General features: G+C 40.4%; 1 protein-coding gene across 3 annotated transcripts in view; it reads right to left on the reverse strand.

Moving 5' to 3' along the window:
• GALNT18 (polypeptide N-acetylgalactosaminyltransferase 18) overlaps positions 1-17,149 on the reverse strand; it is a 418,358-nt gene that overhangs the window by 65,300 nt on the left and 335,909 nt on the right. For all 3 annotated transcript variants that reach the window (XM_042446014.1, XM_042446013.1, XM_042446015.1), the window contains exons 8-9: positions 14,790-14,927; positions 2,757-2,852 (exon numbers count right to left, since the gene is read on the reverse strand). In XM_042446014.1, the coding sequence (XP_042301948.1) occupies positions 2,757-2,852; positions 14,790-14,927 (234 nt within the window). The remainder of the gene's footprint in view (positions 1-2,756; positions 2,853-14,789; positions 14,928-17,149) is intronic.

The following is a 17,149-nucleotide window of genomic DNA, read 5'->3' on the forward strand; positions in this document are numbered from 1 at the left end:
TTAAAGGCTGTCAGTAAAAGAAGACTAACTCCTCTGGGTGAAAGACACACACCCTTTCATGCACTACCAAATTTCAGCAATATAAAATTGAGTATCCAGTACTCCTCCATACAGAGAAAGGCCATTTTTAATAATTCTCCACCACTTTGGTTTATTATCAAACATCATGAACCTACTTTGCAGAAAGTTATACATTCATAACTGATTTCTATTCATGATCCCTATGTATTCACAATCATGACAATAATAAGTAGGGAGTGCAAGAGTTCCCCAATCCCATCTTACACAACAACCTCTGTGAGCAATAGAGGTTTGTTCTTCTGTCAGTCAGTATGCAGCAGTCTGATGTTTCCACCTCTACCACCAGTGAGCTCTTGTGTGACAATCAGAGACAGGAACAATCTCACAATTCCTCCTCACACCACAGATTACTGCAGGAGGAGTGTGTATGGAAATGTCAGTCTCCTGCATTGCGACTGACAGGAGAACAGACCTCTTTTACTCAAAGTGGCTACTGCCTAGGTAAAGAAGGATTAGGGAGTTGGGCAGGAGATGCCACTTAGTGTACATTACTCTAAGCTGATCTAGAATCACAACAAGGTTTTTAAATAAAAACAGATTTATTGATCCATACCAACAGTAATCATCATGCCAACTCTTTAAGTAACAAAATAGGGAAAAATGATATGCTACTATATATGCAATTTAGTATATAAGTATTGTTTACCCAAATTCACAGATTTAAAAGGTAAAGTGAAGATATTACCTATGTAACAGTAAAACATATGTATCAGTCATACTGCTGATTGCATCACACATGCACTTATAGCACATTTGTATTGGTCTTGACTTACTTATGCTGTCTTTTGTATTTCAGTTGTTCAAATTTTAACAAAATTGCTACGGAATAAAAGCCACATGTGAGTCCCATTGCATGACTGCTGTAACCTCTGTTCATGACAATGGATCATGTATCTGATTTCAGCTAAATAAATTGGTGATGCTATGTATTGTAAACTGGGTGCAATTCTTTGGAAACAAACCTATTATCCCTGATAGACCTTTGAATCTCATCCAACCTTGTCCACTGCTTGTTTCAAAGCTGGAGAACCTTTGATCTTCCAAATGTTTTGGACTTCACTTTCAGAAGTCTCATCAGCATAATTCAATAAGGAATTATTGAACCTACATTCAAAAACATCTGGTGGGTTGAAAATACCTCAAAACTGTTCACAATTTTCTACATCCTGATGGTCAATGGTACATTTCAGATAGGTCACACAGGGTGTGGCTAGAATAACATTGTTGTGTGCCTTCAAATCATTTCTGACACATGGTGCCCTAAGGCAAACCTTTCATGGGGCTTTCTTAGCAGAGAGAGTTGTCCAGAGAGAGTTGGCCCTTGACTTCCTCTGACAGAAAGTGACTCAAGCAAGGTCACCCAGTGGGTTTCCATGGCTGAACAGGGATTTGAACCCTGCTTTCCCAGTATCATAGTCCAACATTCAAACCACTACACTATGCTGGCTCTGTTAGAATAGCATACCAAGATCAATTCTATGCAATGCTTCTATAGCAGGGCACACTGCTAAATCCATATGGCTTAGGTCCATATTATTTGAAGAAATGTACCTCCGCACATGAACCTGCCAGACCACTAAGGTCTTTCTTCAGGCTTTCTCTTTGTCCTGCCACCATCACAGGCCCACCCTCTTAAACTCCCTTCCATGTGAGGTTAAGCTGGCCTCCTCCCTCCTTTTTTCCCCCTTTGTTCTTTTGCCAGCAAGCTAAGATGGCAAACTTTTAATATATAATCATGTCGGGGTGGCTTTATATGGAGTGTGTGCTTTAGTTGTGCTTTTTAACTGATGTGTGTGTGTGTGTGTGTGTATAACTTTACACTATTTAAAGTTAGATTATTTTAATTGTTTTTGAAATTTTTATTGTGAAGATTTTTAAATGTTTTTATCTGTGAACCACCATGGGTCCCTTTCTGGGAGAAATTCAGCATAGAAACGAAATGAAATATGTAAATAAAATAAATAATAAAGTTAAGTACCAAACCTTAGACCTGTTTCCAGTTCTGTCATTGACTCTTTGTACTAGCAGTTACATTTAAAAAAAAATGTGCAAAAGTGGTATCAAATACACTTTTATTGCACAAGTAAATGTGCAAATTTTACACACAATTGTGCAAGAAGCTGTACAATTGGTCACACAACTGCTGGTTCAAGATGTTGCATAACCTCTTGCACCAAACTGTAATACTCTGCAACCACACTAGCAGGTGTTTTCACTTTGCTAGAGTTAAACTGGATTTAGCAACTCCTGCATTTGGTTTTGGAACCTTGCCAACTTTGTAGCACTACACTGAAAAGAGCTACATTGTCCATTTACATAGCACAAGCTAGAACATATTTATTGGAAAACTGGGGAGCTTGCTTTAACAGAGTAACAATAAATGTCTTTGCCAGTTATTGTGGGCAAATATAGCTCTACTTCATTCTTTTGTTCAAATTCTATGAGACTGAATACATGAGAGTTCTTGACAAGTCTCTAATTAATAAACCTCTGATCCTCAACATCATGGCACAGTTAATGTTTCTGTTCATTCAAAGATATCTAATAAACAGCCTAAGGAGGTATTGTACTAGAAGAAGTAGGAAAAAAAGCAATAACTCTCACTTACAGCATGGTTCAACCCACACATCCTACTAAAAGCAGCAGTAAGATACAAGATCATTAGTCTCACTAACCTGCGGTGTCATTCCATGGCAGATATACATGATTGGAATATTTTCTGTGTCGGGACCCTGATCAAGGCACAAATCACTTTTTAGGGAATTCTGCAGCTAGAGAAAATGGGAATTGGGATGAAAAAGAAGAGACAGAAAACAAAAATGAAAATCTGTTAAAGTGGAACAAATATCACATTTGATCATGGCTAAAAATGCTTGCATGTTTAGTTGCAATGCATTGTGTCGTACTGAAGCAGTGCAATGTACAGTGTGCCCTTGGCTTACTCGGGGGATCCATTATGCCCCCCCCCCACGTAAGCCAAATATCACGTATGCTCGAGCCCCATTCAAGTGCTCATTCATTCATGGGATGTGCCGCCCCTTGTGCCCTGTGCACTCCCACGCAGCTCTATGTGGCTTTGCGCATAAACTCAAAGCTGCGTATAGCGCACCCACGTATAACGTGGGCGTACTGTACCTAGATTTAAATTCAGGAGATAACCTGTTTGCATTCCCAGAAACAGTTTACCTATTTAATGCTAACTCTCTTCCTAGTTTGGCCTCTTCTTGGGAAAATGTTTCTTTTGTTTGTTTCTTTCAATTGCGATTATAGAGGTTCCCCAGAACCTCTAACAAACAGAGAAAAATTACATATGGTACAACATCTCCACTTTGGTCCAAAGCCTCAGGGTACTCATTATTATAAAAAATAGGAAAAAGTATATACTCGACTATAAGTTGAGAAACTTATGCTCCAAAACTGACCCTAAAATCCTGGGTCAACTTATACACAGCTCAGTATACTAATACTGCTTAGAAAGGTCCTGAAACAAGCATGCTGGGATGGTCCACTCTTTCCCACTCTTCATGCTTGGAAGCAGGTGTAGGGGTGTGTGTGTGTGTGTATGTGTGAAAGAGTTTCCCAATTCGATTTAAAAGTCTTCTAAAAGAAACTCCCCTTTTAACTCCACTTACTTTCCTACCCAATCCAAATTTCAAACCTCTTCATCAGCATCTGGGAAGTGGTGTCAGGTCATCAGGAGAGGTCCAGAGAAGGATGGATGGAAGTGGTGCTTTCCCCTTGCCATCCTTTATTATAGCCCCCTGAGTTTTATCCTTGACTTATCCACACAGGTCATATCAAAATCCATGACTTTTACCCTGACACCTTCCCTCGAGTTACACATGAGGTTGACTTGTACATGAGTATATACGGTATATCTTTTCCTTCCTTCCTTAATGCCAAAGAATCTTAAATGAGACTTAGCTCAGCAGGTTAAGGGTACTTTAATCTGTATCTAACTACTTTAACTTCTTTCATTCCTGCATGCAAAAAGAAACCACATTTCCCCCCCTCCTTGCCTGTGAATTTTTTTCTGACAGCTTCAAAAGACACTCCTACACTGTCCTAGTCTGGCAGGGACAGTCCAGATTGTCCTCTGGTGTCCCACTTTTAAAATTTCTTTTATAATCTCCTAGTTTCTCTCCTCTCCTTCCACTTTCTTCCTTTGTGTTCAGCATACTTCAATTGTGACAAATGGAATCAAAGGTGCAAAAGTAGTTTGCACTCAGCTAACTTTGGTGCAGGACAGACTGCCAAGAAACAGCAGTCTGCTGGCGCCCATTTTTGCTCCTCAGGGACTGCGCAGCCCCTAAACGGTGCGCCGCAGTGACACACACAAACACACACACATATATAGAGCGACGTGTGTGTGGGTGTGTATACACACACACATATATATACAGAGAGAGAGAGAGAGAGATTGAGATTTGTATCCCATCCAATCACGGGGAATCCGGGTGGCTAACAGCAGTAAGAAAATACCATACCGAAAATATAATAAGATCCCAATCCCCTGACCAATACTTAAACAAAACAAAATCAATAAACAATATAAATACAATAGCAATCAAATGAAAATATAAAAGTATTACAAATCAATGAAATTCATAAAAATTCCCTTTCCGAGTCCCTCAACACAGGTTCAAATAAGCCAATATTAATAAATTTAATATCAACATAACATAGTAGCCGGAAGAAGAACATAGTACCCAGAAGAAGAAAAAGGAAGAAGAAAAAAAATATACCAAATACAATATATCAAAAAACCAAACGCCATGTGGTGCTTATGTCACAATGGCAGCGCCCATGTACACGGGGTGCCGCCATTGTTATGCTGCCGCCACATAGAAGAGTTGCAGGGCATGCAGCTGCTCCACACCCGGGCAACCCTACTATGTGTCCAGGCCAGCGCAAAGCGCCAGTCTGAATCAGGCTATTGTGAGAGAGTTTGGGTTCTTTAGCCATTATTTGTATAAAGAAAAAAAATGACATCTGCACACTACATCTTTAAAGTAATGCTCAGATTGTTCTCAAGATGTTCACAGAATAAACAGTCACCTGCAACTCTGAAAGCATGGGCACTCTTGTGAATAACATGGGTTGGGATGTGTGGGACTGTTGTGGTAGTGGAGTGATGAACGCTCACTTCAGGAAGAATTCTCATCCTTTCTATCCCCAAAGTAACCTTCTGTGCCTGACACAGAAAGGTCAGAAAGAGACCATAAGGCCTAAATGAGGTAAAGCCATGTTGATGAAAACAATTTTAGACACAGAAAATGTTGTAAGTTCCTAATGATTTCAAATTAGTTAAACAAATACAAAACATTCTGAGCCATTTCCCAAAACTTCTTATTCTTTTGGTAGGATAATGGCTAGAATATCAAAACAAGACATAAAGGAGAAGTGTGACATACAGTACATAGTTTGGAAACAGCTAGTGATTTTGTATGGCTGTCACAGCCTTTTGTTGCACAGTTGCTGCCACTACATGCCTTTGTAAGAATTCTATATAAAGTTGGCTGAATTGCTTGTTCCATGTGGAACGTTGGCCTTTCAAATCATAGTCCACCTGGCACCGCGTCATTTAATAAACTGCTGTATTCAAGCAGACTGTTAGATTCTATTCTAAACTATATACACACTATCTTATATAGGCGGGATACAGACCGCCCAAAAAGGGCGGTCTCCTGCCGCCCCGGTTTGCTCCATGAGGGAGCTGCGGTGGACAAATCGTGTGGCTCCATCACGGAGCAAAAAGAACCCACAAAAAGCGGGTTCTTCTTGTGGTGCCTTTATGACACAGCAAGATGCCAATGGCGCACTTGCGGCATCACAAAGGCGCTGGGACGTGCGGACGTTGTGTGTCCATCACGTCAAAATGGCGGCGCCCGTATGTACATCTGGAAGCGCCACCCCTCGCACGTAATGGTGGCACCCCGTAGGGCCCGTCTGTACAGCACCAGAGAGAACAAGCCCCATGAAGTAGGCAATGCACATAATGTGACAAAAGAAAATTGGATACTAGATAATAATAAATAATAATAAATAAAATTTTTATTTATATGCCGCCCTTCCTCCGATCAGGGCGGCTCACAACATAATTAAAATACAAACAGTTCCAATAAAAACATATTTAAAACAACCCAACAGTAAAGCCCCAAAGCCCAACCTCTTGGCCACGAAAGAGAGGAGGGAGGCCCACAGGATATTTACTCGGGGAATGCCTGTTGGAATAGGAAGGTTTTGAGGTCCTTCCTAAAGTGGGCCAGGGTGGTGGACGAGCGGAGCTCTGTGGGCAGCGCATTCCAAAGGGCTGGGGCAGCTATGGAGAACGACCTCCGAGTAGTGGAGGCCAACCTAGCCCTAGGCACCTTCAGTAGCTGCTGCCCAGACGTTCTGAGAGTGCGAGGCGGAATGTATGGGGAGAGGCGGTCCTTTAGGTATCCTGGGCCCAAGCCATTTAGGGCTTTATAGGTAATTACCAACACCTTATATTGAGCTCGGAAGCGAATGGGCAGCCAATGAAGATCTTTTAAAACTGGTGTTATATGGCTGGTCCTGGACGCACCAGTGACCAGCCGGGCTGCCATATTTTGCACTATTTGCAGCTTCCGAGTTTGGTATAAGGGTTGCCCCATGTAGAGTACGTTGCAGAAATCCAGTCTCGAAGTTACCAGAGCATGTACAACAGTTTCTAGGTCCCTCTGGGCCAGGTATGGGCGCAGCTGGCGAATCAGCCTAAGCTGATAACAAGTGCTCTTGACCGTCGCATTCACCTGAACAGCTGCGATCACTGATGTTTCTTATGTCAAGATAATTTCATGTCTTCCACACTACCCTTTAGTATTTTAGCTTTCTTTGAGAATTGCAGTGAGATTCCTGGCACATCTGATACCTTTGCAGGGCTGTTCTGAACTTTTAATTTATGCCTGTCAAAGAAATGTTAGATTAATCCAACAAGTGTGTGACAGAAAATTCAGTTATTTCTCTGGTGTTTTCTGTTTTTCCACACTTATATCTAAGATCAAAGAGGCCTTAGGCATCACTTCTAACAGTAAGAAGACCCTCTCATTAAATGAGAAATCTATTCACTTTTTATGAGATCCTGGGCCAACTTCCTGTCTCTGGTACTTAAGGAAGAAAGTTCTTGACAACCACAGAACTATTGTTGCCGGTGGCAATCTCAGCTTGCTGTGCGAAGCAGACATTTGTTTGCAAGTAAATCCCATTAAGTGTAATGCGATGGGACTTACTTTTGATTACAAACAATAACGACTGGGCTATTATCTCAAGAACAATTGGCTTTATTAGTTTTGATTGTAGCTCGCTTCTATTAGCTAAAAACACATGGTAAATGTCTTTCTTACAATTTTACATTTTTAATGATGGGCTGTATCCCATCTGTTTATTCATATTAAATATAAGCAGGGAGTACCACTATTCAAAATGTGAGAAAAGTGCAATCCTATCAAGAACATCTAATTAGTGAGTTCCTTACAGAATTTACTTTACGAAATACAACGGTTGGCAGAGAGTAAAAATGCATTCCAGTTTTATTCTACCCTCACTCGCTGTCCATTCATTTCCAGGCTGATTGTTACCTACATAGCACCAACTAGTTTGAACCCAGATTATTTGAAGAACCACTTCCTCCAATATAGGTCTACCCCAATAAATGGACTATCATCTGAGACTGCTCCACATATCACTACCAGTGAAGCAGACCAGCTGGTACTCATGCTGTGAAACTCTCTGTCCTGGCAAGCTCAATTAACAGCCTCCTCAGTGGTTTTTCTTGTGAATATCAACACATACCTATTTTTTAGTTTTACAGATTTTTGTCCCTTATGCCATAAATTTATTTCAGCTGTATTGAGGTTTCAGCTTTCTGTTTTCAACTGTATTGTTATACTGCATTGCATACACTGTTTTTTATTTTAATTTTAAAAATTATAATGTGTGCTGAGATCCCTTTAAGGCTGAAGTGCAGGATGAAAATACTTAGACAAATAAATAATTATTAGCAATAGTGCAAACTACAGAAACTAATACTAGTTTACTACAGTTGAAACATCTTTGAAAATTCAGACTAGGGAACATTTTTTATTTGTGGGGGGTGATATCTGTAGGATGGCATAAGCATCTGGAAAATATCATGTCTAACACCACAGGTGTGTTGTGTGTGGAAAAAAGTAACATGGTAAATAGCTCTGCAGTCAATGTTTTGCAAATATTACTGCCTATCCCTATCCATGTTTTCTGCCTTTTAGTTGTCCCACAGTGCAAATATGAGTAACTCTGGTGTGTGGGCCACATGCGACCACCACTGGAATCCAGCTTCCTGAATTTCTCAGCCACAAGCCTCTCAATTAATTCTTTTCCATTGCAAGTGTACTGTGGAAGAAGGAAAGCTGGAGAACAGGACATGAGAATGGATCCTTTCTACACGCTGCCCTCCCTATGCAAATTCTGTTCTAGATCATCCAAAACACAGAAATCTGCTGTCTTCCCTTCCAAGATTTTCCTTCTTTGATTTCATATGCCTTTGTGAAATGTTTCTTGAAAGGTTAGCAATGGGAATACTTACAGAATACCGTGGCTCCGAGTGTGAAATGTATCTGTAATGAAAAAAACTCGGCCTGGAACTGTTTTTGTAGTTTTTTTACTAGTGATGAAAACAATTTTTGAAAATATTTGTAAAGTGTTTTTTTTTTAAGTTACTCATTTGTTGAGAACAGGAATGTAATTCTTCATTAACTGAATTCTGAAAGGAAACAATAAGTACTTTAAACATTTTTCTTCCTACTATGAAAAATCTTTGAAAACTTTGCAGTTTTCAAAGATTATTTGCAGTTCAGGACTTATTCTGTGCAAAGTTTGCATGTGATTGTGTGTGTGTGTGTGTGTGTGTGCGCGCGCGCGCCCACACACACACACACAAAGAAAACAGTACTTTATGCACAAAAAATAATATTTCAGTATAGAAAATACTGTTTCCTGTGCAGCACATGTTGTAACTGGGGATTTGTTGTGTGCAAAATTTGGGGGGGGGGGTGTTGCAGCGAAAACAGCATTTTCAGTACAGGAAACAATAGGGATGAAAATTACATTTTGTTGCTTCTTTTTCCTGCAGGTATTTCAAGATATTATTACTCCTGGACCAGTAACATGATTATTTGGCCCTGTTCTTAACTCTGACATTTAAATAATAATCAGTACTTCTGAAAGTTATAGTATGTAATAAGGCTATGTGCATGTCCCCTTCTTCTACTCCCACCAAAGGATACATTTCTCTGTATTATATGTTGTGGGTTTTGGCTTGTCCAGAACTTTAGCGGTCTGCACCCGCCCCTTTCCCCGGTGTATCGGGGCCTCAGTGGCTAGACCGGCAGCCGCTGAGGCCCCGATCTGCTGCTTCCCGGGCTGCGGGGAAGCGGCAAAAGGCCGCTTCCCCGCAGCCTGGAAAGGTGTGTCCTTGGGGCTTCAAGCCCCAAGGACACCCCGCGGCAGCGGGGAGGAGGAGAAAGGGGCCACTTGGCCCTTTACTCCTTTGCGCCACTGGGCACAGCCGTGCGAAGGCTGCGCCCAGCGGCGCAAACCAGGAAGGAGCTCCGAAACGGAGCTCCTTCCTGCTCTGCGCTAAGGGCACACTAAGCGCCCTGGCGCGGAGCGACGACGTCACGTCTGCGCTGCCCTGTATAGAGGCGGAACGGTCGTGACGTCGTCATGGCGTCGTCCGTGTGGAATGGCTGCTGCCATTTTGTGCGCGCAGAGTGTGCACTAGGGTTACAGGGGTGCGGAAGTACCGCCCCTTCCTAACCCTAGTACGCGCTCCGCACGTACTATATGGCCCATCTATAACGGGCCATAGTGATCCTTTTAAAGTTAAAAACACAAATATTGCTTGTTGCTGGTCATTTACAGTATTTTAATTTTATTCAGGTTGTAATCCTGCCTCAATCCACAGGGAGAGGCGGGAAATATAAATAAAATTTATTATTATTATTAACATTTTCTTGTGGACACCCTGCAAACTTTTTCAAACTGAAAGGCACTATACAAGTCTTTAAACTAGAAATACTATGCAACTGTATTTTACATATCTTCCTGGCTCCTACCTTTTCCTATCTAGTGTCTAACTTGCAGTGCAATCCAGTGTGCCCTTCCCTTACATGAGGATCCATTCCAGATCCCTAAGCGTAAGGGGAAATCCGTGTGTGGTGGAGCCCCATTAGAAGTAATGGGGCTCATGCCTGTGGCATGCAGCCGCACAGCAGCACACACATGCCATGGGCACACACCCCATTATTTCTTCCAAGGCACGCAAAGAGCTTTTCTGGCATGGCTTTCAGCGTATGCTGAAAGCTGCGTATGTCACATCCCCGTAAAATGTGGGTGCACTGTACTGTCAACTGGCTGCATTATCCCCAGGATCAGAAGACCTATTAGCATTCATATCTGACCTTGGAACATTATACACAGCATACATCATCATCAGACTGGACTACACATTTGTATATGCTTGTTGTTTTTCATGGTCTAAATATCTGAGAAAATCTTCAAATGTTTTATAAGAAGCTATGCAAATGAAAGTGGAACTTTAGTGCATTGTAGATACATTTAGAAGACTATTAATTTGGCTTCCCATACATGCTAATCTTTTGTAGCTGAATGTTAGGGGAAAAGACGGAACAACTCTTATCACAATTTCTTTCCCTACTTGCCTAAAGCAGACTCATGTTTGTTCTGCAGGTGGCTTTTTACACATGAGACTATTATATCTAATATGTCCTATCAATTTTGGTTTAGTAAAAAATGTATATAGTAAAATGATTTTATAAGTTAAAAGTTAAAAAGATTCAGGTATGATCAAGTAGGTCCAACAACAATAACCATATATAATACCCTTTATACAATAACCTTGCTAAAAGCACAAATGACTTAAAAGAGTTAAAATAATTTCCATATGGGGGAGGGGAAAAAAACAAAAAACAAAAATCCACGCCGCCTCTGGCTCCGAGGGCTGGGGTGAGGAGGAGGAGAGCTCAGGCGTGCCCAAGGCCAAATGCCAGAACTCTTCCTCTGCTGCTGGGTTCTTCTCAGAGCAGGTGTTGGTGGAGGGTTTTTGTAGTCTCAGGCTGAGTTTGGAGGACCCACGCCGCCGCCGCCGGCTCTGAGGGCTGGGTTGAGGAGGAGGAGAGCTCAGGCGTGCCCAAAGCCAAACGCCAGATGGTGGCTTTTTACAAGCTTCTACTAGGTGATGTGATATATGCTTAAGGACATTTATAGCAAACCCCCCCCCCCCCCGGGAATAGAAGAATTTTCAAGAGTGGTTATCTACATTTGTGTCTTTAAATCCTGTTCATATTATTTGTGGGGACTTAAATTGCCATAGAGATACTTCATTTTCTCAGATTTTTTCTCCTTTCTGGAAGTTTCTTATTTGGAAATTGTGGAAAACCCTCCCATTCATGCAGTTGGAGGAACTTTGGATTTGTTCCTGATTAGGAATCTAGATATTGGGCTGGATGAGGTTAGAGACATCAAGTAATTTTCTGCTGTCCTATAAAGTTCAGATACCATGTCTGCTTCCCAGCCACCATATAAATGAAGTATTGTCAGGATTTATCACTGAATTTATTTTCTGAAGCCATCAGTCAGTTCCCAGTGACATTTTAGGTCCAACCTAGTAGAGGTGGAGGAATGAAGCGTGAAATGGGGGTACCAAAGAAGATGCATTAAATCCAGATGCTCTGGCTAATCAATTTAACACTGCAACAAAAATGTCTCTAGAAGGTGTGACACCATCAAGAACTCACTTAGTCATATAGTGCTAACCAGCACCTTGGCTGCAGCCAGAGCTGCACATGGAGCAAACTATTGCCTATCAGTAGGAAAGGCAGTGGAGGAAAAATTCATCAGAGGAATTGTATCAAAGTTTGAGGATTGCTTGTTCAACTTATTGTTCTGATGTATATGAGTCTTGACAATCCTATTTGCAGGAAAAGATTCAAGCTCAAGTCTGTATGTCTCATCAATTGTCACCTTTAATAACTTATTGAGTCTAATTGCTGACAGCACCAAGGGTCCTTTAGTTCAGGATCTCTCTGCAAGTGATTTTAACCAGAAGGTGACCTCAATTGTTAAATTATTTTTGGTGGATGGATCTCCACCTCAGTTGCCATTGGTTGATCTACCACAGCCTTTGGGGCAGGCCTTGCTTTTACCATCACAGGCAAAGTGTCATTTTCCTCTTGTTGCAGAGGCAGTCATGGGTCAGATAGTATTGTCTTCTTTCTCTTTCCACTTACTGCACTCTTTCCTTCCTTTCTTTATCCAGTCCTTTACCTCTGCTTCTGCCTTATACAGTGGGCCCTTGGTATCCGCTGAGGTTTGGCTCCAGGACCCCCATGGATGTCAAAATCTGTGGATGCTCATGTCCCATAAAATACAGTGGCATAATAAAATGATATGCCTTATATAAAATGGTGAACTCTAGGTTTGCTTTTTGGAATTAATATTTCGTAAAATATTTTAAAGTTTTGGATGGTTGAATCTGGAATAAAAAAATCCATGAATATTGAGGGTCAACTGTATATTCACTTGATGAATTGTTCCTTTCCAAAGGGTATTTTCCTGGGCTGCTTTAAGCTGTCTTGCATCCTCTATTAAAGAAACCTTGCCTGGATCCTTCACTTTGTGCTAATTATTGGCCTGTGTCTCTTCGCTCATTTCTTTCTAAAATTTTGGAGAGCTGACCTTTCCCAATTGATGCTTATCTGACTACACACAGTCTTCTTGACTCATTTCAATCAGGGTTTCATACAGGTCACGGCACCGAATAAACATGACTCATGTAGTAAATAATAATCCAGTGGCAAAGGCTCAGCATCTAACATCTATTTGATCCTGTTAGATCTTTCTATAGCCTTTGATACTTTGGACCGTCAGATCCTACCATTACAGATGGCATCATAAGAAATGATGGGGAATGCTTTGTTGTACTGGTTTAAATCTTTTGCATGTGATCATTCATTTTCTCTTTCATTTTGGAGAACTATGTCAAAAACTTTCCCTGTAACTGTAGGGTGCCACAAGGATCGGTTTAGGATCATTCACACACACACACACACACACACACACACACATCATCCCTCCTCTTGGATTTCTTATTTCAGTATTGGGTTTTCAGTATCACATTTATGCAGATGATTTTCCAGTTTCCAATAAACTCATTCCTCTGTGTAGAAATCTGTAATAGGCTATCTGTTGAGTGTTTTCTTGTGCATGACCACCCACTGTCTTAAGATGAATAGTGATAAAAATGAGATTTTGGTGTTTCATCCTGACCACAGAGTAGTCCCACTTTCACTACCTCCACTGTGTTTACAGGGTTGCACAGGGTTCCTTTCTCAGTTGCCAGAAACCTAGGAATCCTGCTGGGTTATCATTTGTCCTTTGACCCCTTTAACAGGGTGACAGCTAAAGCATGTAATTTCCGTCTTTTGAACATCCATAGGATCTGAAGGTTTTTGACCACTGAATCTGTCCATCTGCTTTCTTCCCTCCTTCCTGCTCTCTTGTTCCTCTGGTTTTAATCCAGAACAGTGCTCTCTGGATTGTGTTATGTTTCCTTAAATATTCACACTCTTCTTCCCATACATCTCTTTTCTGGCTACAAGTTTGGTCCAAAGTTCATTTCAACCTTTGGTTCTGGTATTTAAAAATTGCACTTTAGTACCCCCCCCCCCGCCTCCGAATCTGACAGATCATCTAGTATCATTAGAAGAGAGATCTTGAGGCACCTTTGAGACTAACTGAAAGAAAGAAATTGGCAGTCTACTTCCTCAGATGTATTTGGTGGAGTGGAAGCCAGACACAGAGCTATATATGTCATTGGTGTGTAAGGATGTAAATTCAAATTAGAAATCCTTTGTGTATGGAGATGAAGTTGAAGTTTTAGCACTGGTCGTTGGTGCACAAAGGCATAGGAAACTGGTATTTGTGCATGGAGATGAACTGGTAGATCCACTTTTGCAATGGGACTAGCCTGTGGTGAGGGTAACAGATGAATGTAGGATCATTATAGTATGTGTTATCTACGAATCTGCAGGCAGAGGCAAAGTGTCTATTCCACTGATGCACACAGCCCTTTCAAGGCTGTGGGTCTTTCAAGACCTGGTTCTGCATCTGTGGAATGGTCTTCCTTTGGACCTCCAGCTGCAGGAGGATCTCACCCATTTTGGTAAAGTGTTGAAGACCTTCCTGTTTAATTTGCCTGATTAAGCTGCTAAATTGTGCCTGAGGGTGCTGAGATAAGTAAATACTGGTATGATGTTGAGGATTTCTTTTCATTTATATTTACAGTGTTATGTTTTATTGCTCTTCTCTTTGATTGCATATGTTGATGTTTGATGAAAAAGGCATTATAAACAAACAACAACATTTCAAATTAGCACATTCTGAAAATTCAATCAAGTTTTTGTAATATAAGGACATAAATAAAGTACTACAGCAAAAGAGAAAATGTATCTGCCAAGCATAATAGTATTGTCACCTTGTACCTACTAATCACAAGCTACTCAGTTAATAAATGGCCCACAGTTCGTCTCAAGGCCTTTAACATGGAAGAATACTCCATCTGTAGGAAGTTTTCTGCCCTGTTGTCTTCCTATGAGCAATCAAGGTAAATAAAACAGGATTCTTACCACCCCGTAGGCCACAGTGTCTGAGTACATTCTCATTTCTGGGTACACGCTGACAAGATACCACCTAAAGGTCTTGCATTGCAGCTTTTTTCTCAAAGCTTTCCTCTCAGAAATATCACCAATGTCAATTCCAGAATCCTGTGCAAATGCAACAACAACAACAAAATGTCAGAGAGATTATTCACAGTCACAGTGTTCATGTTATCATTTTGTCCCATGCTTTGTACAATTCACCAAAATACAGCCACAGAGGGATATGCACCACAAGGCAATTAAAATACTTCACTTTCTGCATTCAATAGCTGTTCATACAAAATCACGTGTTTAAAGATTTTTAAAAAAATCACTGTAATTTGGGAGCCCAATCCAGGGTCCTTACTTAATCAATGGAAAAATCCCCACTAGCTTCAGTAGATTTTTAAATAAGCTTCTGCAACAATAATTCCTTTAAAGCCATTTACTGATTCCGAAACAAAGAGTGCTGAACAGTAAGTAGTCCTGGAAACTACATTTCTGTTGGCAGAAGTATAGCCTATTTTACAGATTCCATTAGCCAATAAATTATGGTATTCGACTTTCTTTTTTCATTGCATAGAATAGAAATCCTGTTCACCCTTTTCAACTGTTGGCCAGCCTTTTTGTTGTTGTTGTTGATATGAACATTTCAGCAAATGCTTTTATTAAATGCATTTGCAAAATTCTGCCCCCCCTCCTTTTTATTACATTTTATTGGTAAGCCTTGGCTTGCATAATACAGTTCTGTGGAGTTGAAGATACATGAGTTCCATAAAGAGGCTGTAAGTGGAGATCAATAATTTATCTCATTATAGCTATACAGCGAAGATTACTAGAGAGGCATCTAAATGCAAATTCTGGTCCACTGTTTGACAGGAAGTAAAATGAGACATTTTTACTGTAGATTATATCTCTGTGCAAAGCTCAAAATATTCAAACAAAATACAAAATAAATAAACTTTACATAAAAATATTATCTTCTGGTAGATTCGAGAGCCTTGTTTAGGTAATAAGAACCTGCGTGCTATATAACCTTCCATTCTAGGCTTGTCAAAGATTGACGCAGTGCATGAATGCTTGCCATGTGGACCCAGAATTGATGGTACCAAAAGTGTAAAGAAAGAGGAACTAGGAGAATAGTTAGCCTTTGACAAGCTCCCACATTGCATTATGTAAATGATATTACGACCCAGAAATTTCTTTTCTTATTGTCTGTCTGTGCTTCTATACTCTGAAATAAACTTGTTCCACAAAGTTCTTTGTTACCCTTTTACTAGTATTGGCAAAGATGGCGATAGCAAGAATTAGGAAAAATGCCTTCATGATAATGTAACTGGCATTTGGAAAATTAATCTTGCAGAGAAGCTGGTATCGGAGTTAATCAACTAAGGGTATAGATAAGCAAGACATTTCTTGTTACATGGTTCCCATTCATTTCTTTCGTCAGTAAAAATGCCTCTCAACATAGACCACTCAAAGATCACTTTTGAAAGACATACTGACTTGATTAAGAAATACTCTGGTTCTTATTCCTTAATATACAAGCATTTGAATCTGTAATTTATTTTAACACAATGATGAGATAAAAACCCATTTTCAGTTTTCTAACCTATAGTGATTTTGTTGCTGTTGCAGGTTATAAACTATAATTAGTATACAAATAGATATACAGTCGGCCCTCCGTTTTCATGGGGGATCTGTTCCAGACCCCTCCCGTGAAAATGGAGACTCATAAATATTCATGCCCATAGGCTTGAATGGGGTGCATGCCCATGTGCGTGCACAGGGGGCATGTCCCATTGAAAATAACAGAGGTTGCCCCTCCATGAATATTCAAGACCGTGGATCTCAAGTCCATGAGAAAGGAAGGGTGACTGTATTTGATCTTGTAAACCAGGATTAATGCCATATTTGCCAAAGTAATTACCAATACTTGCACATCTGGAAAAATATAAAATTGAAAGTACAGGTGAGGTGTACAATATTTGGTTACTAAATTGTTTAAAAATATTGCCTGCTAAGAAAAAAATAGTGCTGGGATTTTTTTGTACATCTAGATTTTTTTTTCATTTAATGCTTTTCTTTTCACAGGAATATGCAGAAATATCTGTTAACCCTGTTTTACATCCACAGTTCTAAGCAACAAAGGTCTCCTTGCAAAATATACCCTCCTTTTGGGAGGAAGCAGAGTTACCTCTTGAAGAAGAAAAGACATCCCTGAAACATGGGCTTGGAAAGCCATGTGCTACACAGAACAGTGCTGTTCTGACAAGGATGGTATAGAATGTTGAACAGTGCTGTTCAAACATGGATGGTATAGAATGTTAACTTGGGCTGCATCTGCA

The sequence above is a fragment of the Sceloporus undulatus genome, chromosome 1 (genome assembly GCF_019175285.1).
Source record: "Sceloporus undulatus isolate JIND9_A2432 ecotype Alabama chromosome 1, SceUnd_v1.1, whole genome shotgun sequence".
NCBI lineage: Eukaryota > Metazoa > Chordata > Lepidosauria > Squamata > Phrynosomatidae > Sceloporus > Sceloporus undulatus.